At 39.3% G+C, this 17,938-nt stretch overlaps 1 protein-coding gene across 1 annotated transcript in view; it reads left to right on the plus strand.

The window, feature by feature from the left end:
• The window catches only part of caln2 (calneuron 2), a 53,234-nt gene that overhangs the window by 14,010 nt on the left and 21,286 nt on the right, over window positions 1–17,938 (plus strand). The window contains exons 2-4 of the mRNA XM_012852810.3: window positions 1,092–1,216; window positions 14,160–14,303; window positions 17,655–17,767. Of these exons, the coding sequence (XP_012708264.1) occupies window positions 1,099–1,216; window positions 14,160–14,303; window positions 17,655–17,767 (375 nt within the window). The 5' untranslated portion in view covers window positions 1,092–1,098. The remainder of the gene's footprint in view (window positions 1–1,091; window positions 1,217–14,159; window positions 14,304–17,654; window positions 17,768–17,938) is intronic.

Raw genomic sequence — 17,938 nt, forward strand, 5'->3', positions numbered from 1 at the left:
GGCCTGAGGTCTCATGTCGGGGTGTCATGTGGCGGCGGGGATACTCCTGGGGGACGGGAAGCCAGCGGATTTGACAGGGAAGGTTAGAAGAAACAACTGCTGACATGACTCTCTCCTCTATTGAACAAGAAGCAGGGGAGAGGAGGGGAAAGGGAGCCGGAGAGAGGTTTCTCATATCCTGATGGTACACTTTAGAAGGAAAAAAAATAGATGCTTAACAGTATGTAGATGTATCTGCAAATTTATTTATTTTATTTTATTTTCCCCAGCCTTAATCTTTGAATCCATTATGGCAGGTAATCTGTTATTGAAGGAAGTCTTGAGCAAAAGGACAGTGTGATGTGTAAATTAGCAAACAATATCAGACAAATGTTTCACAGAATCAGGTTTCAGATTTTATTGTTTAAAATAGACTTGGTGGAGGGGAGAGGGGGGGGGGGTTAAAGGGAACTGTGCAGCGTAAACAGCCAATGCCGTACTACAATGGCCGAGGGGTGCAAATGCACTGAAAGTACATAAATATGCTGCAAACACAAAAAGTACTCCGAGCACAAAAAAGAGGCTAACATGCAAACACAGAAACAGATGCAATGGAAAAATGCAGCAAAATAGAAACGCTGCAATCACAGAAATCTGACACCCAAAGCGCAAACATGCTGCAAACATAAATGATGCTGACACACAAACATACAAAACACTTTGAGGCAAAAGGTTACAAGTAGCAAAAACTACTGCAAGTTAAAAAAAATCTGCAAACTAGCCTCACATAACAGAAGAGCTCCAGACCACAAGAAGGAGTGGTCTGGAGCTCTGGGATTGCAGCGTTTCTCTTTTTTGCTGCAGTTTTCCATTCCATGTGTTTTGTGTGTTTATGTGTTAGAATCTTTTTTTGTGTTTGCAGTGCATCTATGGATTTGCAGTGCCTTTTTCACCGCTCGGCCACCGTACAACGCAACCACGTTTCTGAATCTATATTTTATTTAAAGTCCAGCAAAGCAGTACGCTTTCTTGATACTGTCTTCAAATCAGTTTTTTAAAGTGTCCCACTGTGCATTATACTGTCACATGTGACGCTTGGTTTTGCTTTGCAGGGAAAAGATGCCATTCCACCATGTGCGGGCAGGCCTGCTCTATCCAGACAACTACCTGAGCAGCTCCCTGACCGAGGGCAGCGAAGCCTTCCAGCTCACCAGCCTCTCCACTGAGGAGCTGGGAGGTGAGTGTGCCGACCCGGCAGAGACAGGCGCGAGGAGGAGGAGGAGGAGGAGGAGGAGGAGGAATGTGTGGATGCAGAACAAAGTGTGAGGTACAGACAATTAATGGTCCGTTGGTGGAACAATGCAGTTACAACGCTCCAATTCTCTGGAGGTGAAGATTTCCCATTTAGCCATTCTGTCAGAGCTTGACTGGATGCATTGGTTTCCAATTATGGAGCTTAGGAAATAAAATCAGTCAGACAACTCAGAAGGAAGTGGAGCTTGACAGAACACCAGTGTATCTAGAGTGGTACCCTAATTAGTTTCCCATTCATATTTTATCTTGCATGAAAATTGATGCTACCAGTCCCCACAAAAGTTGGCTTGGATGTGATAAATACTGCGGGAGAGTAAGTGCGAACATCAATAATCGGCGCTAAAGTGGAGCGATTTGCTCTGTACTTAACCAACCAAAAATGACTTCCGGGGCTTTGTTTCTTATGACTCTGACCGTTCCCTACAATCAGTCACGGTGACGTTGAACTCGACAAGGCGAATTTTGATTTACCGTGGAGCTCAGCAGCATCTCTAAAATTAGGTCAAAATGGTGCAACAAGCACAAACCGGCTCACAAGCAGGCTGCAAGCAAATCTTAAGGTTTCAAGAAAAAAAGGAAGGGAGGCTGAAGAATAAAATTACAGCTCAGCCCAGATATAAACATCCACCACAAAAAGAAGACGGGCTCGGTGGTTCAGCTCTGATTAGCATATCCTGCACACGTTGATTGGCCTCACAGTTTGATTCTGCCTGAGCATTGAGTAAAACATCATTACACTGACATTCAGCATTAATATCGCATTAAGTTGTAACTGATGTAAAAGCTCAGGATTTAGTGTTTTTTATGATGATCGTCTGTGATTACATTTGTTGGAGGTTAACAATTGTAATTAATTGTTCTAGAAATGAAAAATAAAATAAACTGCTTGATAAACTGCTGGAAATCTGCTTGAGTTGGAGATACATGATTCATTATTTTATTTTATTTTATTTTGCTTTTTGATCAAAATAAAGACTTCCAGTGTGCAGTGAGCGCGAACGCCTCTTTTTCTGTAATCCTGCCGCAGAGTGAGGACTGAGCATGAAAGTGTGTCTGGAAGTCTGGCTGTTTGTTGTTTGTGTTGTACACGAGGCCCTGCTGCAGTTTGAATGAACGCTCCCTGCGCTTTGCTATGAAGTACTTTGTTGTACAAATCTCTTAATCCAATGTCCCTGTTGCATAAATTGACTCAGCCCAGTTCACAGAGACAGAACTTCTGCACCGAAAGCAGAGCTTCTGCACTGACTCAAATGTGTCATTATGATTGGTTTGCTTTCAACGGGACCTGGACCTGTGAGAGCTTCTTTACATACAGTGCCGTGCCAACACTTAAACACCCCTTGATTCTTCTGCATTTTATTCATATCACAGCTACAGACTTCAATATATTTTATTGTTCTGACCCACAGTAGTTGTTGCATAACATGGATGAAAGGAAAATGATACATTTCTTTCAACATTTCTTAATAAAACTCTTAAAAGTGTTTTTTATTCACATCACCATGAATCAATACTTTGTAGATTCACCTTCACTGCAATTACAGCTATAACTGTTTTAAAATTATATTTATCAGCTCTGCACAGCTACTGATTGAAATGTATGCATATTGTTTGTTTGGTTGGTATTTGCAAAATACCTTAAATTCATTCAGACTGACTGAAGAGTTTCTGAATATTTTAACACAGGATTGTTCTGTATTCAGCCCCATTCTATTATAAACTCTGATTAGCTTCCCTTTCATGGCTGAAAAGCCTCCCCACAGCCTTTTCCTGCCCCCACCATGTTTCATAATGAAGTTTATCTGTTCAGGGTGCTGTACACGGTTAAGTCTATGCCACACATTGCTTTTTGCAAATAGGTCAAAATGTTCATCTTTGGTCTCATCTGACCAGAGTACATTCTTTGACATGTTTGCTTTGACCCCCTTTAACCTGTGGTGAACTTTAAACTGAATTTTTCATTGGATCATGATTTTAAGCTTGCCAATGTTCAATAAACATGTTTTTGTCTGCTATTTAAATTTATACTGAAAGTAAATTACATACAGCTGGAATTCGGTGACTTCTGAAGGCAGATGTTTGCACTGGACTTAATTTAGGAATCATAGTAAAAGGGGCCGTGCAACTTTATGATCCTTGTTTTTTTGTCTGCCTCACAATACCCTAATGAAACGCATTGCAGTTTGTGGTCGTGAAGCCACATACTGTGGAAAACAAGGCAAAAGTTTTATTTTTGAAAGAACTGTATGAACTGAATTCCGTCTCCTAAACTCTAAGGTGAACCTTCTGTGAGCCAGAGCTCCTGTGTAAACAACCAGTTTGTTTGATGTGGACAAATTATCCAGGCTGGAAGCTGTTGCCTGCGTTTGAACACGTCTAATCCCACTTCAGAGAGATTCAGAGGTTTCTCGCAGGTTTATCTGCTGGTGTCGACAGATGAATTGTTAATCACCCCTCGAAACGAACCGCCTCGAACCCTTTCTGTACTTTTAAAGCATTTTGGCTTTTAGTGTGTGAACATGTACAGACCTGAGGGGTCCCTTTGTAACACGCGTCCATTGGCGGATGCGTGCACGCACACACACACACACACACACACACACACACACACACACACACACATTGAACAGCTATACATCAGGGACCAGCTCATTTGTACCCTATTGAAAACGTGGTCCCCACTGTTGGGCTGCATACAAATGTATCTCAGTGGGTTCTGGGAGGCTGCACATTCTCCCTCCTTCGAAGCAGCTCGTCTTGCCTCTGATTCTCGCTTCTTGGAGAAAGCCAAAAAAAATGAGAGGTGGCTGCATGGAGGACACGTCCAGTTATGAGCCATGGGGGATGTTTACAGGCTTAGACGGTGGCTGTGACTGAACTTCATCTTTCAGCTTTAGCTTTCATGCAACATGCAGAGAAAATACGGACAGAACAGGCAGAGATAACCCGGAGGAAGAGAAGAGCAGCACATCAAGACGAGAATAATACTTACAAATAGGTGCAGAAGAAACAATGCATACACAAATCATGGATGGATGGATGGATGGATGGATGGATGGATGGATGGATGGATGGATGGATGGATGGATGGATGGATAGATAGATAGATAGATAGATAGATAGATAGATAGATAGATAGATAGATAGATAGATAGATAGATAGATAGATAGATAGATAGATAGATAGATAGATAGATAGATAGATAGATAGATAGATAGATAGATAGATAGATAGATAGATAGATAGATAGATAGATAGAGCTCTGCATACATCAAATGATTGACAGGTAATGTGCTGTAAACTGTGGTGGACATGCGGTGAGACATTCCTCGCTGCTCTCTGTTTTTCTGCTGCACAGACGAACTCATTCCCTTTCGGTTGTGTGCGTTTGATCACTACTTCTTGTTAGGAAGAATCCTTATTTGCGTGGGAACACAGAATCGGAAGCGCTCTTGGCAGCGATGGCGGTGATTGTGCTTTGTGGAGGCCCCTCTGGGTTTGTAAGATGTGGCGAGTATAAAAAAGATGCGAAACAGAGAGAGAGAGAGAGAGAGACAGAGAGACAGAGAGAGAGAGAAGAAAAGGGACTTAGACAGGCAGTGGAGGAGGAGGGGGGTATGGGAGAGAAGCAGCTGACACTCACCTTGATTTGTCTGTGAGAAAGGCTCCTGCACTTACAGTTAATGGATGAGCTCCTTATCTACTCCAGGGAAGCACCTTTCGGCTCCTTACAAACCTGCTAAAATCTACGAATCACTAATTACATCTCATGGATCAGTTTGTCTAAGGGACACCATCAGATGACACATGGTTTTGAATTAAGTAGTTTTGAATTCAGTGTTCTTGGTGCTAGGAACATAACTGAAACATAATTGTTTACATAATTGCGCAGTGATTTTTTTGTGCCGGATGGAAAATAAGTACAAGATGGAAAATAAGGCTGGAAGATTACAAAGGTATTATTACAACAGGCTTTTTAATGAAATGGCATGATGATGGGGAGGATAATTGATCGCTCATCACAAAGCAGTGCAAAGAAAAAGTTTAGATGAATTTCAACACAGCCATTAGAAAAAACGATTGTCCCTTCCTGCTTCCATAGTATAGCATCATTATTATATTATAAAAGCATAATTCTAGGCAGTTTGTTGGTCTGAAACCTTCATGTGTATCTCAACACAATGCCAGGAAGTAAATACATCATCAATTGTTGCTGCTTATCAATATCAATATAGGAAAGTTGTTAGATTGTATCTATTTGTGCCATTTGAATTCACTCTCCCTATGGGAGAAATAATATTCATGAGTGCAAAACATTTAAGACAGCTGCCAAAGTTTCCAGGAATGAATGTTTGTGACAGCACAATAAGAATGTGATGCAATGAGTTCAGTGCATGGGAAATGGTGCAGGAGAAAGCTTCTTCTCTACTGCAAATATATGCCAATGTATATAAAGTTTGCAATGCTTCATCCGGAAAAACAAAACATAAGACTTTTGGACCAATGTTAACCTGGCCAGCCAGATTGATAAGGTGCAGCACTCTCCATTCTGCACATTATCAATCTGGGTCTGCTCCCATCCAATCCGTTCGGGGACAGGAGAGACATTCAGCAGAGCTTTATAAGCTTATTGGGCGAATCGACACCTAGTGCCCGCCTACCAAAGGTGGATTTAAGCCAATTATGGTGTCAAATGAAAGAGTCGTAAGTAGCAGGCGCCATGAGAAACCACCTTGGGTTACGCTGGTCAATTCATACTTATTTGGATAGTGACACTCGTGCAGATCGTGCATTCTGACAAAACAGATGTGATAGCAGCAGCTAGGCGTGAGTTCTCCTGCGCTGCCATGTTTACGTTGATTCAGCCGTGGGCTCGCCAACCCTTGTTTCCGTCACAGCTGGTAAGTTCCGCCTTAAAGGAAAAGTCCGGTGAAAATCAGAATTCAAACTGCTGAAAGTAGCCTACTTTAAACATAAAAGTATTACATAGTTTTCAATAAATAATACGTTTTTTTTTTTTTTTAATTAAGAGTAATTTTCATTTGAATGTGCTTTAGTGGAGGCATCCATGTTGGTCAAGAACAGTACTGCCACCTCCCAGTTTGTGACGTCAGGTTGCGGGATCGGCTGTTGAGCAAGTCCCAATGCCCTATCTGTCCCCTTGTAAATAAATACCCATTTTCATGCCAAAATATTTTCTTTACCTCTTAAACAAAGATAGACATGGTATTAAGCATTTAAATTTAAAGTAATACTAATTTTACATTTTAGAGACATAAAAAAAACAAATAAGCATTAAAGTACGGTTTATGGGTTGGGTTCTGCAATGTTCTAAGATGAGTATAAAACTCATCTTTAGAACCAATCTCTGCTCAAAATGGTGATCTGCACCGCCTAATCTACTTTCAGCAGTTATCAGTTATTTCACCGTGAACTGCAGAAAATACGGGCAGAGTTGCTCTGTCTGAGTTTACTCTGCTCCTGTTAGAATGAGCTCCAGTGTGTTATGAGGCAGAGGGATATTTCAGCATCACTTAGTTTAGAGCCAAAACAAGCGACTTCACTTTCAGAAATAAGCCCAAAAAACTGCAACCCGCAACTCATGAAATTTACAAGCAACTTTAGAAAAAAGAAGACCAAAGTCGCATAAAATAAGTGGGCTTCACAACAGTGAGCATGCTTTCCAAGTGTGTCGTGTCCCTCCGCCCCTCTGGTTGGGTAAACAAATATCTGCGCAAATTCTACATTATAAAAAAGAAAAACCTACCGAAAATTCTCGCTCTCATGTCATCTTGAAGACATTCTTCTTCAAAATGTTGGCTAAAGATGACGTTTTTTCTCTGGCCAGAAGTTCGGTGGCAAATCCTCCCTCTTCAAGTAGGCAATCCAACGACGAACCCGTGATGGATCATTAATCGAAAAGGAGAAAAAACAAATGTTTTTTTTCACTTTTACCAGATGTATTGGAACATCCAACTGTCATGCACATGAGCATTGTTGCTTCAACAATAGCTCTCGCGAATTTCAATGGTGAAGTCCTCTGGAAATCCAAAATAATTGTTGTTGATCACAGCTGTGTACAATAGTTGCTATTGAATTAGCTTGTGAAGCACAGTGCCTTACCGCACAGAGACGTCACTGTGATGTCAGTCGGCCATTATTGCCCATATTTGGGCAATAATGGCCGCCCCCCAGACTCAGTGATCGAGACAACAATTTATGCTTTTATTTTTTTACTGATTAACGCTAAATTCATGAAATCACCACAGGCATATTAGTTTTAGGTATAGATAATGATCCACTAATTTTTCCTTGTTGACCGGACTTCTCCTTTAAAGCATAATACTGCAACGTGATTGGCCGGCCCGTTTTAAGTCGGCCTTGAAAGGTTGAGGCGGGAGCGGGACAGGATGGATTCTCATGGGATTGTGAACGCACAAATACCACGAGAATTCAGCTTGCAGGCAAGGTTAGATCCATGTCCTTTGGACAGATGACACCAAAATATGTTTTTTCCCAATGCAAAGTGCCATGTTTGGTGAAAAGCAAATAAGTAAAAACACCTCATACCAACTGTCAAGCACAGCTGTGGTAAAACTATGGTTTCCGCTTGTTTTGCAGCTACATCATTTTGGCACCTTGAAGTCATTAAATCCACCGTAAATGTCTCTGTAAACCATTCTGCAGCCAAATGTCTGGCCATTTGTCAGACAGCTTAAGTTTGGCCAAAATGGGGTCATGACCAGAACAATGACCACAACAGCAAAGCTACAATAATCACAGGAAAAACAAAACAAAACAAAATCTGTGGCAAAGTTTAATTGAACTACTGTGATGAGACCTTAAAAGGGTTTTGCAGACATGAAAACCAGCAAACCTCAACCAGCTGAAGAGATATTATAAAGAAAATGTCCCCACAACCATGTGAGAAACTAATAAAATGAGACAAAAAATCGACTTTTGCAAACCATAGATACTAAAAGTAGTTGAATGAGCTACAGTACTATGGGATATGCTTAGTTTTTCTCATGACAGCATGATAGTTTCTAATGGCTCTCTGGTCCAATTGCTTTAGGCTTTCAGTGCAGAGTGACTTCAAACCACTTTTAACAACAGTGAACAAACCCTTAAAACGATGGCTGTTATTTACCGTTACTCTATGATCTCCTCAGCAACACCAGGTTTAAAAACTCCTGTGAAAGCCCTCAGCTCAAAAAATATCCACCAAAACGGTTGGTGTAAAACAAACATCTATAGTGAAAGAAATAAAAGTTAAATTTCAAAAAAATAAATTCTGAAGATTGCATTTGATTCTTCTTTTTGATTTTCAATTCAATTACATTGTGTCAATTCTCTACAAATCTAAACTTTTATAAATCAAATCCAGAAACACTGCATCAGATCTATCGATACAACCCGAATAGAGAAACCTTCCATATCCACAACCATTTCACGTTCATTAACATTACTATATTGCAGTGCAGTTAAATTCAGTTTATAATGCCACTTGATAATAAGCTATCTAAGGAAGTCTAGTACATTACATTCAGTCACTCCTGAGAAAGCCTGTAGCAATGCTGGAAAGAAACAACTCCATTTTGGACAGGAATAGAAACCTCCAGCAGAGTTGGGCTCAGTCTGAACTTTATTTTGATTCATTGCAGTTCTGCTCTCTATTTGGGCCAAAGGACTCTTGTAAGAGAGTCTGTGAACCCTGATCAAACCAAAATAACTTTGGGTGACCTTATGCTCGATGTGATTCGTGAGATTTATTACCACATTTCCTTACAGTAGACTATAGGTCGATTAAAGAAAATTACTTTAAATCAATTGTCGTCAATGTGGGTAAGAAATGACCCCAGGGTGGGTAGAAGACGACAGTATGAATTGCCCCAAGGTGGACTTTTTTTTTTCTGTACATTAGAAAAATTTGGTATGAATATACCAGAACGGTAAACATTTGAAATGGTGAAGCACAATGACAAGCACCCCTTTAGAAACAATATCTGCAATACTGCTTTTCTTGTTTCCTGTGGCAGTTGGCTGTGCTGTCGTACTAAGACTTGCTTCTAAACTAAAAAAAAATAGCTTTTTTTTTATGTATCGTTTTCATGTCGGTCGTCCTCTGTGACAGTGCTACTGTCTTTGTTAAACAATTGGCTGCTAGACTAAAGTTGCTATTAAAGTTTATTCGTAAATTAACAACACCAAGATTGTTTGATACCCACAAGTAAAGAGGAATAATGTCTTATTTCTATTCTTGAATAACCACACAGAGTTTTTTTTATCTGGAGAAAATAGTAATAAAATCTTGAATGCCACACAGCCTAAATATTGCCTACGGTTGCCAGTTGGTGCAACCGTCCAGCAAACGACGCCAAACACGCCAAACACAAACGGCCAAACGTGCGCCACGCACATGAATGATGCATGCTCCAAAACAATTGACCACCAAGTAACATATGATCAGACCCACGGTATAGACAAGCAAGCTAATATTAGCTATATAAATATGCTGATGTCCTGTAATATTGTGAAATATTACAGCACCGTGTTTAAAAAACGACAAGAAAACATTTCTTTCTTCCCTCCAACTTTCTTCTGGGTATCACATTAATGTCTGTAGGGTCTGGCCCCATGTGAGTCCCACACGTTTTTGAGAGGTTTGCAGCTTATTTAAAAGTTTAGACTTGCTGTTGTTTTTGGTATTTGCAGCTTTTTTCATTTCGCTTCTGTCTATTTTCTCTGATTGCAGCATTTTTAATTTTACATTTCAGTGGCATTTTTTTTTTTTTTGCGCATTTGTTTTTTTGGGAGTTTGAACCATTCATGTGCAGCACGTTTGGCCATTTGTCGGCCACCGTCGTTTCCACAGCCCACGTTACAGCTCGCATTAGTTAAAAATGTGTGTAACAAAGGTTTCTGTGGATCATCCTTTCTGGGTTAAAGTAAAGTCCCTTAAATGAAAGTTGCGCCAACTCAGCGAGTGCCGCCATTTTGGGTCTAAACTTGCCACAGGCAGGCGCTTTAACACTGTTATGTTATGTGCATTTCGCACCTTCTAATACCCTGCAGGCAGGTGTTCTGCAAAGTTCATTGATTCTGAATAAAACACAACTATCTGAGTGTTGATGATCAACTATCACAACTATCTGAGTGTTTTCTGGATGCCTACTAGGCATCCAGAAAAGCTGATATTACATTTTAATAAGACTTGAGAGAGACATTTTTAAGTGAACTGTATACTTCTCTTTTCCTGTCTTGAAGTCCAGAATTGATCCCATAGGACAAAAATCATGACATGTTATAAAGTCCTCTAGTACTAGCATATTTATTTGTTATATTATTCAGTCGTACCAGAAACCGGAATAAATAATTTCTAATTCTCTTACAGGAAAAACCCAAACTAAAGACCATTATCTCTGTCCAGTTTTAGCACATAAGTGCTTTGCAATTTAGGTACTTTTTTAGGTCGTCACAGAACCATATGAACAGGTGTGAAATATGATGGTTGTCAGGTTATAATAAGAACAAGTAATTAATAATGACAAAGGTGATTTGATTTTAATAAGCATTATAAGTTCATAGACATGTTTAACATGAGTTCAACATGTCATTAGTCATTAGTCAAAGGGCTGGGTTATTATTATTCAATATTTTTAGATATTGTACACTTGAGAAACAAGCCTCACACAAGCAAGAGTTTTTAGTAGGTCTCCAAGTTTTTTTCGTCTCTTGGGCCAAGCGACTGACTCTGTTGATCCACAATACTCGCCGCCCTTCATCGCTAGGAAAACGGAACATCCGCGTCCCTTTATCCGTGTTGTTGCTGCAGCTGTCGGCACAACACCCTGGCATGGTGGCTGACTTTCACAATAAAGCAATATTCGATGTAATCACGAGTAAAAATGAAAGAAATTGGTCGCTCACGTGACCCGAATACAGCGGAACGCCCATGACACAACTTTTTTATTAAAGGGACTTTAGGTTAAAGTGCTCAGTGGGTCAAGTCCCCTGGTGTTTTAGTCCCAGCCACCAACAGGATGGTTACTCAGCAGATGTTACCAGCTTCACTGAGGTCAACAAACACTTGAAGTGTGCTTACACTAGAAGCTAACTGCTGATGTGATTTAAGACTTGTTTTTGCTTCTGCCGACTCCAGCTCCCACAGGGATCTGTTCAGCTCCGCAGCTAATTTGTCTGTCTGCTCTTTGGTCTCTGAGAAGTGACTGGTTATGGAAGCGTTATCACAGAAAACATGTTGCATCCCACAAGCAGTTAGACTAAACCTAATCAGGGAAGTTTTTAAACATACAAGAACTCGGCCATTGGCTTTTATGGAAAAGCCTTGGTCAAAACACTCTCAAGCTTTTGTCTGTAGTTGTAGTAACTGAGAATAGAAAGCTGTGCAGAAAGGAGCCGCATTACCAGAAGTGTTTTACAAAGTTTATGTCAAGACAGACAGCTTATTCTCTGAAGCTTCTTACTTGAGCATGATGACATGATTGTTATTGCATTGACAAGCTGCAATAAACTATATTAAACTATATTAAGGAAAATAAATAGATACATTTCTTATAATCTTTTAGAATAAGTCAAACCTATCCTCAGAAAAGCATGTCTAAAAGATGAATCATTTCGCCTCCCACTGAATAGTCTCAGTCACAAAAGCAAGAATTTTGTGTATTTCTCTGATTTATTTAGTGTTAGTGTAGTGTAAAAATATTGACACTTCAGTTTTAGATTATGAGACAAAACAGTGGCCGCTCGTAATTAACATAATCAAGAATTAATTGTATTACTAATTGCGCTAAGGTCTATTTGAAATGGTTTAATTATTCATCACGGCTCCACAAAGAGGGAAAATCATCTGAATAAGAAATCTGATGTTCTGAATGCTATTTAATCTGATTAAGGGGAGATTTTATCAAGTTTATTAGTCTCAAAACAAGTTAAAAATGGGTTTTACAGGCTAGAATTCTGAGTTTTAGTGCCTATTAGTAATTTTGTGAGGAGGAAGTGTGGCAGTAGGTGTTCAAAGTTTCACAACGAGCTTTGATCTGTAAGCCTCTCGCCCCAGAACCACCATGATACAACAGGAAAACACAACGCCTGCTGTGGTCTGAATATTTTGCTATTGGCAAACTCACAGAACCAACTGGATTAGTCAGGTGCACAGCTCTCACATTGGGATGGGAAAATCTTAGAATGGTTATTCTTTGGTAGGTAACTCATACTAGAAAGATGTTGGTTCTGATTCAGCCCGTGTCTCCTGGATGCTCTTCACTCTGGGATTTCCTGCCAATTCATTACTTTCGATGTAAGTGATTCAAATGAGAACACAAATAAAAATATTCCAAGAGTTATACACTAAATCAGACAAACATTGCAAAACAAATTATGCTAAAATAGAAAGACTTATTAGAACCAAATCTGGACAAGTTGATCAGACCTTTTTTTTGACTCGATTGGGCAAAACTTCTGGCTGGTTCTGCTTTTTTTAATCATTCTCTACCAAGTCAGAAAACAGCTGCATTCAGCAGTCTATTTCTGGAGATTCCAGGGAAAGAGTCATGCTGAGATGCTGATCAACCAATTAAAGCCAAGCTGGGAAATGTGCAGACCACACCACGCTAGACAGATAATAACAAAAATGGATTTATTTAAGTTTCTCTAACACATTCTTTATACATGAGAGAAACCAAAACTACACCCTATGTATGTTGGTGGATAAATAGATTCACCAAATTTAAATGGTAACCAATCAGGGAATATTTATGTACTGTTTCAAGACCTTTGAATTTCTAATGAAAATGAATAACTCTTTACCAAAATGAAATGAATAACTCTTGTTAGAACCCTTTGACATGTACATTAAATGCGGATCTTTAAAAAAAAAAAAAAGATCCTAACAATGCTAACAGTCTGAAGATTATTGGACATTCAATGCTAGAGGTTTTGTCAATTAAGGCGAGTTAAAAGCTGCTGGAGGAAAAGAGGTGTAAGTACATAAAAGGTGAAATCAGATGTGTTCGGTACATTGCTTCCTTCTGCATTTATGTCCAAGATGCAAAAATATGTTTGTTTGTTTGTTTTTATAAAAAATCCACACCATGAAGATTTGAATATAAAAATTTACATAATATTTATATTTATATATCTAAAAAAAACTGTGCCTTTCCTCTCAGTTGCTGGATCTTCTGAAAATCAGTTGTGCAGCACTGACAAGCACAATGCATTATGTACCAGTACAAAGATGAAACAAGGATTTGAAAATGTCAGGATGCAAAAGAAAAACACTTTAAAATTACAAACCAAATAATAAAATGCGTCAGATTATTGCAATAAGACAGTAAGTGGTAAAGAAAAATATTTCAAATGACAAGGCATTTGCTTTATATAATTAGAAACAAATATGAAATTAATTATGGAATATGTACCCTATCCACACAGCAAGCACACAATCAAGAAAAATAAAAAAAAAAGCAACCGGCAATGATTACCCATCAGAAAGAAGTGCAAAGGGGTCTAAAGACAATTAAGCTATGTTTTCACTCAATGTGATAAGGCATATTATAAATATAGTATATAATAATATGTGTAGAAGAAAGAGTTTAAAGACATGTCGTCTTTTCATGTAACACCTTCCCACCTCATCAGCCAGACACTCTCACACCAGGACCAACAGGAACAGATGCTGCATGACCGTAGCATCGCAGTATTTGACTCTGCTCATCTATTTAAGTTGCATTTTAAATTCAATGATGTGTATTTTTTTTAAAAAAATATGTCTCATAGCTAAGAATGAAAAGAAGCACTGAGTAAGTCGGCACTTGGCAGTGACAGGTTGTGTTTTGCTCTGCAGAGATCCGTGAGGCGTTTCGAGTTTTGGACCGAGATGGGAATGGCTTCATCTCCAAGCAGGAGCTGGGCATGGCCATGCGCTCCCTGGGTTACATGCCCAGCGAAGTGGAGCTGGCCATCATTATGCAGAGACTGGACATGGATGGTGAGACGTTACATAAGGACACTCGCTTGGGGGGCGTGTGCAGAGCATGCAAAATGTGTTTCTGCTCTACACATGCATGTAGATCTTTGTTTTCTATGCTTTTGTATTAAAATGAAAAGGAGTGGGGCACCTATAAAGTGGCTTAATGTCTTTGAGCAGAGTTACTGTGTGTTGAATTTGAATCAAAATGCCTCTTTAACTTGCTTTGGATTTCCTTCCGAGATTCTTTATTAAAACACTTTGTAAAGGACCTGAGGCTCGGCAAATTTCCCCCGAGACAATAAAGAGCGGGCCTATCTGCTCCTCGCACTTAAAAGTCGCGCTCGACTTGTAAATCCACCGCCGATTGCAATTACTCCGAGGCAGAACTCGCATCAGGAACAATCCGTTCAGTCTTTCAGCGGTTTGTTATCTGACTGCTCTTGGCTCTTGATTTCACAGCTTGCCATAAATATCAAAGGTCAAAGCTAAAAGCTTTTTGCTTTTGCTTCTGTGAGTAACCGACCACCTGAAAGCAGCACTGCCATTTGTCCCGAGGCGAGATGCTATCTCTCCTAAAAACCCCTGTATACGTCTGGCTTCCACACTCGACACATCAGAACCTGCACAGTGTTTTTATATCCATTTTATGTTATTAAATATATGCTTAAGATTTAATGGTATATCTGGAACTATCCCTCTTTAAACCTCAATTAATTCCATATAAGATTAAATTACGCTCTCTCAGAGGATCATTTCTTTGAGGACTTAATCCGGCTGTGCAGTGATGAACATTATGTTAGGCACTGTTCAACGTTATAGACACAGACAGGTCTGTAATCTTCTGTCAGTTTTCATCTTGACTAATGTTTTCCAGTAGAGGTTGGGTAATTGGGCAACAACTCAAGGCAAAATCCAATCTCTTTGAAACCACTGTTCAAAGTAAACCGTACCTTTTGTAGATGTGGCCAAAATAAAAGGCTCTGCAAGTTAGAAGAGTCTTACGCAGAATTAGCATTTATCACCAGATTGTGTTTTGTACAAATAGTACCTAATTAATTTTATTTTGATGATCAAATGTATCTGTAGGCAAATGAAATTAGGAATTCTCCTGATATTATTGTTTACCACGCCTTGCATAAGTACTCCAAACCCTTCATGTATTCATGACATGATTCGTTGTTAGGAATCATGCCATAGACACACACAAAGTTGAAGATGAGTGGGCAAACAGCATCATGAAGAACAGGGAGCAAACCAAACAGGTGAGAGATAGAGTTGGGGAGACGTCTGAGGCAGAGTTCACTTATAAAATCTGCCTTTCAAGGGGGCTTGAGCACTTTAGCAACAATACCACGCTTGTAGCTGACTAACTGAGACCGACACACATTTATCATATGTCCAGATCTTCATCTGAGACTCCTCTACAAAAGTATCTACGAAATATATTATAAAATCTTACATTTTTAATTTCAAGAACAAATTCCAAAATCTTAAAAATTGTGCCAAACTGTGCCAAATGGCACCACACAGTAGGGCTTCACCTGGATTTTTGTCTATCTAAGCATGTATAACTTCTCACTTGCTCGTTGTGTGGACACTAAAATTGCTATAGATGTAACCAAGATGTTGTAGTCACAATTTATTGTGTTTATTTCCTACTTTACAGTAAACGTAAGAAGTTTTGTATGTAAACATCTGTTTATTTTTTTTGTTAGGCAGATTTTTTTTAAAAAGCAAGCAATAAGGAAACTATGATCTCTTGTATTGCCTACCTCCTTTAGCCATCAGGCGAGGGGTGTCTAGTCTATCACAGACCCATACTATAAAATTTTTATCTATTTAAAAAATGAAACAGTCTAATAATTTCTCTAAACATTTTTGTAAACTGAGGAAGTAAAGATAGTGGTTCACAATTTAAGAAAACGTGTGTTTCCATTTTAGTAAAGTGGAATAACTTTAGCTACTTTTACAGTTTGAGGAAATCATCCAGCCGAATAGGACAAATTTCAAATGTATGTGAATGGCCCAGCTACAACATAAAATTGAGTTCACTAATCTCATATCCATATCTAAATAGTCATAGACATTATTTCTACTTTTCTATTTTGCTGTTAACAATCTCCTCAAAACTACTTTTGTAATCGTCTTCCGTTTCAGTGATATGTGTGGTGCAAGGTGAAGGCCTAGATTTACAAAACAAAGCTGATTAAATTCAAATACTATTTGCTTTTTATCTGAACTTTCAAAGTTGTTTAGCAAAATAATAATGTCATGACTTTATTTACACAACTTTATACTTGTTTTTATACTCTGTATAACTTAAATATCCATTATTTAACTCGCTCACTCACTTTGAGAGTGGGGCAGACAGCAGTAAAACCATCCTAAACTTACAATCAGAGCCATAATGGAATGGCTTACATCAAAGCATATACCTGTGTCAGAAAGACCCAACCAAAGACTTTACTTAAACCCAGCCCAAAATCTCGGAGATTTTGCTCTTCCTGGATACTCTGCATCTAAATTACTGAGCTTCAGTTCATTTATAAGGAAGAATGGGCAAAAGATTGCCATCGATAGATGTGCAAAGCAGGTAGAAACATAACCAAAAAAGACCTGAAGTTATATAAATGCCGGAATAGATGGCTCATCATAGTACTCAAGAACCTTTCAAACTTTTTAAAGTTTGAAAACCTAGTGCCCTTATGCATCCACTTCATAATTATGCACTAATTTGTGTAGGTCTGTCATATACATTCCCTGTGAAATACTGCGTAGTTTGTTGTTGTATTGTCTTCAATAGGTTTGAATCCAGTTGCAAGGCAATTTACTGAACAGCATCCATTGCAATTGCTTTTGTACAAAGCATTTTAATATGCAACCGAGCGTACCATAATGAACTATAAATGAAATAAAAGGGACTTTCCTGATTGCAATATCTTCAGGTCAACGTCTATGCTATGAATCTGCATGTGGATGATACTGTTTACCAGGAGCTGTAATGGAGCTGTTCGCGCTGTTAATGGCTATCATTAACTACATGCAGCAGCAGAATACATAATGCAAACATTTGAGAGACGTGTCCTGTGAAGTTAATTTGCCTGAAATGCCATCTAAATCCCCCCCCAAAAATACTTAAATCTGAGTTGACAAATGTTTATTTTAACTTTTTTTGTGTGTCATTAGTGTCACAAATCAAAGCATCGCCACCTATAATCCTGTCATTTCCGTTGTTTTTGCTTCAGGTAGAAAAAAAAAATGTCTGCCTGATATTGTTTGTGCTGCAGCAGCCGCTCTCTCAGTGTGTGTGTGTGTGTGTGTGTGTGTGTGTGTGTGTGTGTGTGTGTGTGTGTGTGTGTCCACTCGTAGGAGACGGCCAGGTAGACTTCGAGGAGTTCATGACGATACTGGGGCCCAAGCTGCTGTCGTCCGACAACAGAGAAGGATTCCTGGGGAACACCATCGACAACATCTTCTGGCAGGTAAGAGACAAAGCTGCCTCCAACCTACAGGCAAGCAGTCTGCTCCTCATCACTCAAGACTCCCTGCCATATACCGTCTTCATCTTTTTCACCTCATTCAGCTCGCCTCTTGCTGCGTATTTCAGAATTCAGAGCAGTGCTTACCTCCTTAAGCTCTGCTCTGGTTCCTGC

The sequence above is a fragment of the Fundulus heteroclitus genome, chromosome 11 (assembly GCF_011125445.2).
Source record: "Fundulus heteroclitus isolate FHET01 chromosome 11, MU-UCD_Fhet_4.1, whole genome shotgun sequence".
Classification (NCBI taxonomy): Eukaryota; Metazoa; Chordata; class Actinopteri; order Cyprinodontiformes; family Fundulidae; genus Fundulus; species Fundulus heteroclitus.